This window comes from Hyperolius riggenbachi, chromosome 3 (genome assembly GCF_040937935.1).
Source record: "Hyperolius riggenbachi isolate aHypRig1 chromosome 3, aHypRig1.pri, whole genome shotgun sequence".
NCBI lineage: Eukaryota > Metazoa > Chordata > Amphibia > Anura > Hyperoliidae > Hyperolius > Hyperolius riggenbachi.
This window is the reverse complement of record NC_090648.1, coordinates 35702804-35715539: the sequence shown is the minus strand read 5'-3', so window position 1 is coordinate 35715539 and position 12736 is coordinate 35702804. Positions and strand designations below refer to the sequence as shown.

General features: G+C 49.3%; 1 protein-coding gene across 1 annotated transcript in view; it reads right to left on the bottom strand.

The window, feature by feature from the left end:
• The window catches only part of LOC137562549 (protein mono-ADP-ribosyltransferase TIPARP-like), a 65395-nt gene that overhangs the window by 14288 nt on the left and 38371 nt on the right, over positions 1 to 12736 (bottom strand). Inside the window, exons 4-5 of the mRNA XM_068273995.1 lie at positions 10663 to 10850; positions 4172 to 4405 (exon numbers count right to left, since the gene is read on the bottom strand). Coding sequence (XP_068130096.1) covers positions 4172 to 4405; positions 10663 to 10850 — 422 coding nt within the window. The remainder of the gene's footprint in view (positions 1 to 4171; positions 4406 to 10662; positions 10851 to 12736) is intronic.

The window sequence follows — 12736 nt, the reverse complement described above, 5'->3', positions numbered from 1 at the left end:
CTACAAGAAGACCAAGGTAAGTTAAAATGAATGTTTTTCCCTCAGGCCTAAGTGACCCTTTAAATACACTTATCATTCAACTCTTCCGCTCAGATACATTTTTTGACCAGTCTTTAAAGAGACACTGAAGCGAGAATAAATCTCGCTTCAGAGCTTATATTCAGCAGGGGAATGTGTGCCCTTGCTAATACGCCACTATCCCGCAACTAAACGGGGGTCCCTCACCTCCCAAATCCCCCCCTGCAAAATCCGCGACCAACTTCGTCGTATATTTTGCTGCTGTCGAGGCAGGGCTAATGGCTGCAGCCCTGCCTCTCAGCGCCATGTATCAGCGGCGCATCGCCGCCTATCCCCGCTCCTCTCAGCGAAGGAAGACTGAGAGGGACGGGGGGGAGGCGGAGATACGCGCTGATAGATGCTCTTGAGGCAGGGCTGCGGCGGTTAGCCCTGCCTCTATGCGGAGGAGATCCCCGGGACTCCACGAGTGGATTTGGGAGGTACAGAACCCCCGTTTAGCCGCGGGATAGAGGCGTTTTAGCAGGGGCACACATGCCCCTGCTGAATATAAGCACTGAAGCGAGATTTATTCTCGCTTCAGAGTCTCTTTAACCACTTCCGAAGCGCGCTAGTTGAAATCTATGTCCTGTTTGTGGCTGCTTATTTCTGACAGGATGTAGATTTCAACATCGCCGCCGTGCGGTCCCGCCACTCTGCCCCCGCAGCAGCCCGCTTACCCTGCCGTCAGTATGATCCCGTGATCACTCTGAGCCAATCCCATTAGCTTACATAGATGACAGGGTCAGGAGCCAATGAAATCGCAATGGGAGAGCAGCGTAACCTGCAGGTCTGTGCAGAGATTCGTCTGCCAGAGACTGCTGGTACAAACAGGGTTAAAGGATACCCGAAGTGACATGTGACATGATGAGATAGACATGTGTATGTACAGTGCTTAGCACACAAATAACTATGCTGTGTTTCTTTTTTTATTTCTCTGCCTGAAAGAGTTAAATATCAGGTATGTAAGTGGCTGACTCGGTCCTGGCTCAGACAGGAAGTGACTACAGTGTGACCCTCACTGATATGAAATTCCAACTATAAAACATTTTCCTAGCAGAAAATGGCTTCTGAGAGCAAGAAAGAGGTAAAAATGGGAATTTCTTACCAGTGAGGGTCACACTGTAGTCACTTCCTGTCTGAGTCAGGATTGAGTCAGCCACTTACATACCTGATATTTAACTCTCTCAGACAGAGAAAGAGAAAAAAGGAACGCAGCATAGTTATTTGTGTGCTAGGCACTGTACATACACATGTCTATCTCATCATGTCGCGTGTCACTTTCGGGTATCCTTTAACCACTTCAGCCTTCAGTCGTTTTCACTTTACGCATCCGAGCAATGTTCACCTCCCATTCATTAGCCTATAACTTTATCACTACTTATCAGAATGAACTGATCAATATCTTGTTTTTTCCGCCACCAATTAGGCTTTCTTTGGATGGTACATTTTGCTAAGAGCCACTTTACTGTAAATGCATTTTAACAGGAAGAATAAGAGAAAAACGGAAAAAATTCATTATTTCTCAGTTTTCAGCCATTATAGTTTTAAAATAATACATGCCTCCATAATTAAAACTCAAGTATTGTATTTGCCCATATGTCCCGGTTATTAGACCGTTAAAATTATGTCCCCATAACAATGTATGGCAACGATATTTTATTTGGAAATAAAGGTGCATTTTTTTCCGTTTTGCATCGATCACTATTTACAAGTTTAAAATAAAAAAAGTATAGAAATATTTCATCTTTACATTGATATTTAAAAAGTTTAGACCCTTAGGTAAATATTTACATGTTTTTTTTATTATTTTAATGTTTTGTTTTTTTATATTAAACATTTTATTTGGGTATTTTTTGGGAGGGTGGGATGTAAACAGAACTTTTATAATGTAAATGTGTGTTAAGTTTTTTTTTTTTACTTTTAGTTGTAGTTTTACTTTTTGGCCACAAGATGGCGGCCATGAGTTTGTTTACATGACGTCACTCTAAGCGTAACACACGCTTAGAGGGACGTACGGGGGACGCAACAGCCAGAAAAAGCGGAGCTTCTGAGAGAAGCTGTCGCTTTTTCTGCGGGGGAGAGGAATCAGTGATCGGGCACCATAGCCCGATTCACTGATTCGTGGGCTAACGATCCGCGGCCGGGAGTGCGCGGACGCGCACATGGCCTCCTGGGCGTAGCTAGTACGTCCAGGAGGCCAAAGTAGTTAAAGGGACACTGTAGGGGGGGTCGGGGGAAAATTAGTTGAACTTACCCGGGGCTTCTAACGGTCCCCCGCAGACATTCTGTGCCCGCGCAGCCACTCACCGATGCTCTAGCCCCGCCTCCAGTTCACTTCTGGAATTTCAGACTTTAAAAGTCTGAAAACCACTGCGCCTGCGTTGCCGTGTCCTCAATCCCACTGATGTCACCAGGAGCGTACTGTGCAGACACAGACCATACTGGGCTTATGCTATACATTCATGGTGACATCAGTGGGATTGAGGACACGGCAACGCAGGCGCAGTGGTTTTCAGACTTTAAAGTCTGAAATTCCAGACGTGAACCGGAGGCGGGAACGGAGCATCGGTGAGTGGCTGCGCAGGCACAGGATGCCTGCGGGGGACTATTAGAAGCCCCGGGTAAGTTCAACTCATTTTCCCCCGACCCCCTTACAGTGTCCCTTTAACCTCCTTAGCGGTAACCCCGTGTGTGACACGGGGTAAGCCGCCGGAGGGTGCCGCTCAGGCCCTGCTGGGCCGATTTACTTAATTTTTTTTTGCTGGACGCAGCTAGCACTTTGCTAGCTGCGCCAGCACCCCGATCGCCGCCGCACGCCCGATCGCCGCTATCCGGTGCGGCGCGCCCCCCCCCCCCCCCCCGACTGGCCAATCAGTGCCAGGCAGCGCCGAGGGGTGGATCGGGTCTCCCAATGACGTCCCGACGTCGCCGACGTCGGTGACGTCATTCCGTCCCGGGGAAGCCCTCCAGGAAATCCCGTTCTTTGAACGGGATTTCCTGATCGCCTATCGCCGGAGGCGATCGGCGGGGCTGGGGTGATGCCGCTGAGCAGCGGCTATCATGTAGCGAGCCCTCGGCTCGCTACATGATTTAAAAAAAAAAATAATTAAAAAAAAACTGCTGCGCTGCCCCCTGGCGGTATTTTTCATACCGCCAAGGGGGTTAAAGGACATCCGAGAGCAAAAAAAGATGTGAAATGGAGTACAGACTTTTGTTACTAATAGCATCTGTGTCCTTCTTTCCTCCTGTCTGCCTATTTTTGTCCACTAGTACTAGACAGGACTTTTGAACCAGAAGTAATTACCCTCACATATGCGCAGTAGACTCCCCATAGTCGTGCTAGCAGCGCTGTCTACACTCCTGGCGGCTCTCCTTCTGCCTGGCACTCGCTTATTACTATGGAGGGGCTACTTCTGGTTTAAAGGCCCTGACTAGAACTAGTTGTGGCCTACTAACAGGATTTATGGCAGACAAAAGGAGGTGGACAGGGGGGGGAGGGGGGGGGGTAACAGAGGACACAGCCTGCTAAAGGATGCCACTAGTAACAAAAGTATGTACCCATTACACATCTTTTTTTGGTCTTGGATGTCCCTTAAAGTGGATCCAACATAAACTTTGACTCATTGCATAATTGTGTTCCTTTCATATAGTTTATAGGGCATTTCCCAAGCCAAGTTTTGTTTTAATACTCTAATTCCCTAGAAACTAAACAAGCTTTGCCCACAGCTCCTTTTGTGCCTTGGCACTGTAGTAAAGGCTTATGGGAGCTCAGTCTGGGCAGGGGGAGGAGGAGGTTACTAGCCAGAGATTTCAGAGGCAGAAGGGGAGGAGGGACTGAATTTACACACAGGCAAGCTGATAGCATATCCAGCCCTCAGCCTGTGACAAACAGAACATGGGGCTGCCCTCATTGTATCAAAGGAATAAATAATCATAAACTTTTGAAGCTGCTTGCAGCTAGATATGCTGTATAATATGCTGTAAATAATGTTTTAGAGCAAAGTTGAAATGCAGGGTTATATTCCGCTTTAAACTACAGTCCTGAGTGTTTTTATCTCTGTGAACTATCAAACCATGAACTACCAAACTGTATTAAGTCACCCGATGTTCCTACCGAAAGTACTTTTCCCATTGAAAGTAGTTCTGTATTCGGGAGATCTCCTCGATGACGTACTTGGACTCCTCCATGGTCTTATGGAAGTAGGAGTAGATATGTAAGTATTCGCAATCCGAAGAGGTCACAGTGCTCTTCTCATAGGTGAGGGAGGTATTGGTGACGCACCAGCAAAGTGGGTGCATGCCGACTTTCCGTATATATATAACAAAGCCCGACGAAGGAGATGAGGCCCTGGAGAAAGCAGAAAACATGGAAATTCTGGGTGTGTTAAACGGTCTAAAATGGAGTCCAATTGCTTCTCAGTAGAATTAAAGTGTTTGTTTATGGAGAAAGGCAGCCGAATATAGCAAAACCCCCGTTGTCTGGAACTCAGGAAACTGGAAGACTCAACTAACAACTTTTTTTGGAGGGGGGGGGGGGGCGGTCCATAGAATGCTCACCAGGTCTCAAGCGATATCCTGTAGCTCCTAACGGCTTCTGGCATCCGTGCACGGCTCTGACTGTGTCACCTGACCCAACATGTGAAAGGACGTCCGATCGAAGCCGGCTGCTAGGAGCTACAAAATGTGGCTGGAGGCTCGGTGAGTATTCTATCCTGCATGGGGTAAGGTTTGCACATTTTAGGCTGGTTGCTTAACCACTTAACTTTCCTGGCGGTAAGCCGCGCAGGAGGATTTCTCAGGCCCTGCTGGGCCGATTTGCATAATTTTTTTTGGTACACGCAGCTAGCACTTCGCTAGCTGTGTGTACTGCCCGATCGCTGCCGTTTCGCTTCGATTCGCCGCAACCCGCTGCCCCCCCCCCCCCAGGCGCTGCCTGGCCAATCAGTGCCAGGCAGCGCTGAGGGGTGGATCGGGATTCGGGGGAGCCAGCGCTGGATTCCCTGCAGCTACAGGGATGGGGGAAGCTTCATTGGGACCCTGCGGCTTACCCCTCCAGAGGTGAGTCTCCACCAGAGTGTCTTTTTTTTTAAAGCACAGAACCTCTTTAACTTCTTAAAGACCGCATCACGCCAATTGGCATGTTTTGCAGAAGATCGCGCGTAATCGCTGATAGGAGACTGTTAGACGGCGAAATCTCTGTCTCTTTACATTGAACAGCGCTGCGATCTAAGGCAGCACTGTACTGGGGACAACAGTGACACTCGGCTGTCCCCTGGAGAGGCTCAGAGAGCGATCGGCTGTGAGAGCCGATTGCTGGGATTGGCTGCCAGAGGGAGGGAGGGTGGTAAATAAAAATAATAAAAAATACGGCCAAATGTATTTAAAAAACAATAACAAGGAAATAAATAAGAAAATAAACACCCTAGCAGCGATCAGAGCCCACCAACAGAAAGCTCTATTGGTGGACAGATGGGCAGAAAGGAGGGGGGGGGGGGGGGGATGATCACTTGTGTGCTGGGTGGTCGGCACTGCAGCGAGCCCTTAAAGTGAACCAGAGATGAAGCATCCTCATGTATTTTACCATATATATCAGTGGGAACATCAGAGAATTAAAGCAGAGCCACAAGGGTGCAGGTTTGGGCTTGAAAAGATATCAGAGAAGACAGACTCAGCTTTAATGATTCCTGAGCAATGCCAGACTGAATGCTCAGTCCAGGATTTTATCATGGCTGATAACAAGCAGACAGTAAATAATGAAACAGAGAGCAGGATAGGTGTTTTCTCTAATGTTCCCACTGATATACAGTGGCTTGCAAAAGTATTCGGCCCCCTTGAAGGATTTATTTACCTCTCCGGTATCCAGCGCAGGCACAGTAGCGTCTCTTCGCACGGGCTAGGCGGATATAGCCGAGCCTGATCGTATCTGCTCTACTGCGCAGGCACAAAGAACTCGCACCTGCACAGTAAAGCGGATCCGATCAGGTTCGGCTATTTCTGCCTTAAAGGGGAACTGAAGAGAGAGGTATATGGAGGCTGTCATGTTTATTTCCTTTTAATCAATACCAGTTGCCTGGCAGCCCTGCTGGTCTATTTCTCTGCAGTAGTATCTGATTAAAACCAGAAACAAGCATGCAGCTAGTCTTGTCAGATCAGACTTATAAGTCTGAACCACTGAAACACCTGATCTGCTGCATGCTTGTTCAGGGGCTATGGCTAATAGTATTAGAGGCAGAGGATCAGCAGGGCTGCCAGGCAACTGGTATTGTCTAAAAGGAAATAAACATGACAGCCTCCATATACATCTCTCTTCAGTTCCCCTTTAACGTGAAGGAAGATCGGCAAGTACACCTGTGCAGGATTGCGGTAGGTAAATATTTACCTTGCCGCACTTCGGGGAACCCGGGCATGCTAACGGAGGAGGACGGGAGAAGCCTCGTTAGAATCCAGAGGCTTCCTCCTCCTGAGGTAAGTATCCCCCAGAGGGCTTTTTTTAAATTACAAATCCTCTATAAAGAGAACCTGTAACAAAAAAAGTTCCCCTGGGGGGTACTCACCTCGGGAGGGGGAAGCCTCCCCTGTAGCTGCAGGCAATCCAGCGCTGGCGGAAGTGTCCGGCAATCCTCCCCTGACAAGCCTGATAAGCGCTGATATATTTACCTTCCAGACTCCAGCGGGGGCGCTGCTACGGCTCTCCGCACGGAAATAGTCAATCTCCCTCGGGTCCGCTCTACTGCGCATGGAACAGGAGACTTGCACCTGCGCAATAGAGCGGGCCCACAGCGATCGGCTATTTCCACCTATGTCCGAGGTGGAGAGCCGATACTGCGCCTGCGCTGGAGCCAGGAAGGTAAATATTTACATCCCCGCCATTTCCGGAGCTTTTCTGCCGCCGCCGTGGGACCGAGAAGGACGGGGGAAGCCTCAAAATAGGATCCGGAGGCTTCCCCCAACCGAGGTGAGTACCCCAGGGGAGGTTTTTAAAGTTACAGGTTTTCTAACCGGCAAGCACATGTATCGGCAATCAGGCGATCCCATCTGGTGCCGGATACCAGTGACTTTGCTGTACAAAGTTAGCAGACAGATGGCTCATTGGTTGGTGGAAGTAGAGATCCCTACAACAACCCATGTCTACTACAGACTCCTTATGCCGCATATATGTGAAAAGAATGCAGCGGTACTTCGGGTGCTGGAGACAGCCACTGGAAGAATAACTGTAAGATTACCACTAATCTAATATTGCGCAGTGCAATACATTTTACTATATAAACCTAACGCTACTCTCACATGAGCCCTTTCCTCTGCAGATGCCTAACCCTGACCATCCTTCACCACAAAAACTGCCAATATTTAAAGAGAACCTGAGATGAGGGGGGAAAAGAACTCATACCTACCTAGGGCTTCCTCCAGCCCCATGACCATCGTTGCCTCCTTCGCGGTCCTTTCCGGTGGCTCCGTTCACCTGCTATGGGCCCCCGGTAATGCTCCTCCAGTCGCATCATGAATGCCTGATGCATTAAAGTGGATCCGAGATAAACTTTTACTCATTGCATAATTGTGTTCCTTTCTTATAGTTTATAGGGCATTCTTCAAGCCAAATACATTTTTTGGTTTGTTTTAATACCCTAATTCCCTATAAGCGAAATAAGCCTCGCCTACAGCTTTTCACAGTGCCTTGGCACTGTAGCAATGGCTTATGGGAGCTCAGTCTGGGCAGGAGGAGTTTATTAAAGGTGTAATCTACATCTGGTTGGTTCAGATGTTTTTTGCTTCCTTGATGTCCTAAATGTGCAATATCCACAGCATTGGCAGGTATGCGGAAATGTTTTTATTATCTTTGACTTCCTTCTCTCCCCTTTATGTGTTCATCTCTTTTGGTGATGAGGTCGATATTTATAGACCTTGGGTTTGTCACTAATCGATATTCTTAAGCCTTCCCTCTTTGCTATGGCATATATAGTGAACTGATATTTACTAGTCCCTAAGGTTGTGATGATATGCCTGCCTTCACTCTTAAAGTTGCTCTGTCTGACATCGACACTTTTTCCTTTTTCATTGACAAGTGTGGAGGTCTGCCGATATGAGACCTGGTGTCCACACAGTGTCATCAACTCCACCTTTGGGTCATTTCTCTGTGAGGTGCTGGATATACTTTTTACGTATTTTTATCAATGTCATTAATATACATTTACCCATGTGCTTTCTTTGTAGACAGTGCTTTCTGCAACTTGGCCTGATGAAGGGCCTTCTGTGCCCGAAACGAGCATGTCGTTGCCTTTTCTAAATTTGCACTAAGTCTATAATTAAGCCGATGTCTGCATTATAAATTCCGTTTTGGATATACTCACAAGGAACCTCTAACAGAGAATTTTTTACTCTTTTTTATGTCTGTGTTAATAAAGTTTTGATATTTTTACATTGAAAAGCTATAGCCCGTTTTTTTCACTTGCAAGGTCCTTTCTATATATGTGAAGTTTCAATAGGGGAAAGTGGATTACCCCAAATAAAGGACTATAAGGTTTTTTCTTTTTCCCTTTGTGTAAAAAGATCATACTCCCAATTATATATACAACCAGGAGGAGGTTACTAGCCATTGATTTCAGAGGCAGAAAGGAGGAGGGAGGAGGAGAGGGGACTGAATTTACACACAGGCAAGCTGATAGCATCACCAGCCCTCAGCCTGTGACAATGTGACAAACAGAACATGGCTGCCCTCATTGTATAGCAGGAATAAATAATCATAAACTTTTAAAGCTGTTTGCAGCTAGTTATGCTGTGTAAACTATCTAAACTTTAGATAAGATATATAGACAATTTACTTGTTATAGTTAGTTTTTCATCTCGGATCCGCTTTAATGTCATGTGTTCTGGACCTGCACAGTATTACCTGCACAGGCGTAGAACGCTCCTGACGATGTGAACATGGCAGGTGGGAGCGCGTGGCTGGGCCGCACATGTGCAGAAGAGCACCACTGACGCGACTGAAGGATTACCAGGGCACACAGCAGGTCCCATCGGGAAGGAAAGTGAGGAAGGCAGGGGGCTGGAGGAAGCCCAAGGTAAGTATTAATTATTTTACCCCCTCGTTTCAGGTTAGCTCTAACACTTAACCCCCCTGGCGGTATAAAAAATTCCGCCAGGAGGCAGCGCAGCAGGTTTTTTTTTGTTTTTCTTATATCATGTAGCGATCCCCCCGCCCGCTTCGATCGCCTTCGGCGATCTCCGATCAGGAAATCCAGTTCAAAGAACGGGATTTCCTGGAGGGCTTCCATGGCGACGGGGCGGGATGACGTCACTGGGAGTCCCAGACCAACCCTCAACGCTCCCTGGCACTGATTGGCCAGGCAGCGCACGGGGTCTGGGGGGGTGCACGGCGCGACGGATAGCAGCGATCGAGCGCGGGGCGACGGCGATCGGTATGCTGACGCAGCTAGCACAGTGCTAGCTGCGTGCAGCAAAAAAAAAAATTAAACAAATCGGCCCAGCAGGGCCGGAGAAAACCTCCTGCGCGGCTTACCCCGAACTACGTTCGGGGTTACCGCCAAGGAGGTTAACCATATTCTCACACAAGCACACCCTCTATTGATGCCAAACCTTAAAGAAAACCTGTAACAAGAAAAACCTCCCCTGGGGGGTACTTACCTCGGGTGGGGGAAGCCTCCGGATCCTACTGAGGCTTTCCCGTCCTCCTCGGTCCCACGGCGGCAGCGATACAGCTCCCCGAACAGCGAGGATGTAAATATTTACCTTTCTGGCTCCAGCGCTAATGCAGTATCGCCTCTCCGCTCAGAGATAGGCAGAAATAGCCGATCTCTGTCGGTCCTCTCTACTGCGCAGGCGCAAGCCTCCTACGCAGTATAGCGGACCTAACGGAGATCGGCTATTTTCGCCTACCTCCGTGCTGAGAGCCGCAACAGCGCCCCCGCTGGAGCCAGGGAAGGTAGATATATCAGCGCCTATCAGGCTTGTCGAGGGAGGATTGCCAGACACTCCAGGGGAGCCAGCGCTGGATTGCCTGCAGCTACAGGGGAGGGGAAAGCCTCATTGGGACCCTGAGGCTTCCCCCTACCGAGGTCAGTACCCCCCAGGGGGACTTTTTTTTGTTACAGGTTCTCTTTAACTGACTGCACCCCTCTCCACCCCCAGAAACATAGAGACAGGACCTGATGGGTTTTGACAAAATCAAGAGGAGAGCAGCCTTATCTAAGGACAAACCAAGGCTGTCAACCTCAACCACACCTTGCAAGACTCAGCCACCACTAGCAGTCGTCTGCTAGACACCACACACACACACGTAGATCTGTCCCTGTCTATGGCTATTATGACAATTTCATGCAGTGCTGTTGAGCGCCACACACTCAGGCTGGAGTTCACATATCTTGGGTCAGCCAAAGGCTTTAGGCCAAAAATACAGGAATGTCTCACACACACAATGCAATCTCACTCGCTATTTATAGGGTAACCCCAATATTTTTAACAGGAGCCCATTTTACCCCTGGGGCGTGGCTATAGCTGCAGTTATCATCACGGTCTACGGGCGCCCATTCTACCAAAGCGCCAGCGGCGTCCAAATTACCTACGTCTCCTCCTGCCTGCGCCTCTTATTACCTGGGATTTCCTTTCATTAAGATGGGGGACCTGTATATTGGGCGTCTCCTCATCCTCCGTTTAGTCTCAGTGTCCAGGTTGGTCTGTTCCATGTTGATTAGGTCAAGGGAGTACTCGTGACGGCCAGAGGAGTAAAAGATCCTTTCATACTCATTTCTGAATCCTTCTTCTAAGCATTTCACCCCGCTCTGCATGAAAAAAGGTGCAAAAAGAAAAGATAGGTTATTGTAATGTGCTATTATATGTTGTTTGTGTTATGCTGTTTAACCTCCCTGGCAGTAAGCCTGAGCTGAGCTCGGGCTATGCCGCCGGGAGGCACCGCTCAGGCCCCGCTGGGCCGATTTGCATAATTTTTTTTTTGTTACACGCAGCTAGCACTTTGCTAGCTGCGTGTAACCTCCGATCGCCGCCGCTACCCGCCGATATACCCGTCGCCGCAGCCGCCCCCCCCAGACCCCGTGCGCTGCCTGGCCAATCAGTGCCAGGCAGCGCTGTGGGGTGGATGGGATTCCCCTTTGACGTCACGACGTCGATGACGTCATCCCGCCCCGTCGCCATGGCGACAGGGGAAGCCCTCCAAGAGATCCAGTTCTTTGAACGGGATCTCTTGATCTCCGTTCGCCGAAGGCGACTGGAGGGGCTGGGGGGATGCTGCTCAGCAGCGGCTATCATGTAGCAAGACATTGTCTCGCTACATGAAAAAAAAAAAAAAAAAAAGGTATTTGCTGCCCCCTGGCGGATTTTAACAGACCGCCAGGGAGGTTAATGTTGTTTATGTTGTGCTATTTTATGTTGTTTGTGTAATATCCTGTGTAAGCTATGTATAACTCTATTAGCAAACCATCCATCTTAAAGAGACTCTGAAGCGAATTTGTTTTGCTATATTTACCTTAGCATTCGCTTCAGAAGTCTCACCAGCGCTAACCCGCCGCATCCCCACCAAAAACCAAGGGCTGCAGACCCCCCAAATCCCCGGGCAAACATCCACGACCAACTTGGCCGTGGATTGTGCTGCCCTGAGGTGCTGACCTATTCGCTGTGGCTCCGTCTCTCCTGCTGTCGATCGCCGCCTCTCCCCACCCCTCTCTGTAAAGAAAGAGTGAGAGGGGCGGGGAGAGGCGGCGATTGGTGGCAGGAGAGGCAGAGCTACAGCAGAGCACTCTGCCCCTTCCAGGAAGCGCCGTCCTTAGACCCCCCCCGGGATTTGGGGGGTCTGCAGCACTCGTTTTTCGCCGGGAATGCAGCAGTTTGCGTCTAATGAGAGTTCTGAAGCGAATGCTAAGGTAAATTTAGCAATTTTTTTCACTTCAGACTCTCTTTAAAGAGAACCCGAGGTGAGTTATAAGAATGCTATTAGGACACAGAGGCTGGTTCTGCATACTATCACCAGCCTCTGTGTCCTTGTCGCTGGCCGGCTGTTTACCTGTGTGCTGCCTGTCACCACCGCTCCCCCATCTCCTCTATATCGCGGCTCCCGGCCTGCATCCCTTCCCTCCTCACCTCTGTAAGCTGATTGGAGGGTAGGGACGGAGGCGGGAAGCGGTGGTATAGAGTAGGCGGGGGAGTGGCGGTGACAGGCAGCACAAAGGTAAACAGCCAGCTAGCAACGAGCTGCATGTCGCTAGCACGGCGTTTTTTTTCCCTGTGGGACAGCAGAGCGCAGAGGGGGGCCTGGGGGACACTATACGGACACAGGCTGGTGATAGTATGCAGAACCAGCCTCTGTGTCCTAATAGCATTCTTAAAACCCACCTTGGGTTCTCTTTAAAACCACTTAACGACCGCCTAACGCCGATAGGCGTCGGCGGGTCGTTAGTGGTATAGCATTCCATGCCAGTTCACGGAGGGTGTCTCCGTGAACAGTGTGCGAGCCGCCGATAGTGGCTCGCACGCATAATGTAAACACGCGGAGAAAAAAAACCCCGCTGTTTACATCAATACAGCGCTGCTGCGCAGCAGCGCCGTAAAGGAGATCGGCGATCCCCGGCCTCTGATTGGCCAGGGACCGCCGCCATCTGATAGGCTAAAGCCTATCCTATCCGGCGCAGGATGGTTATCTGTCCTGCGCAGCCCA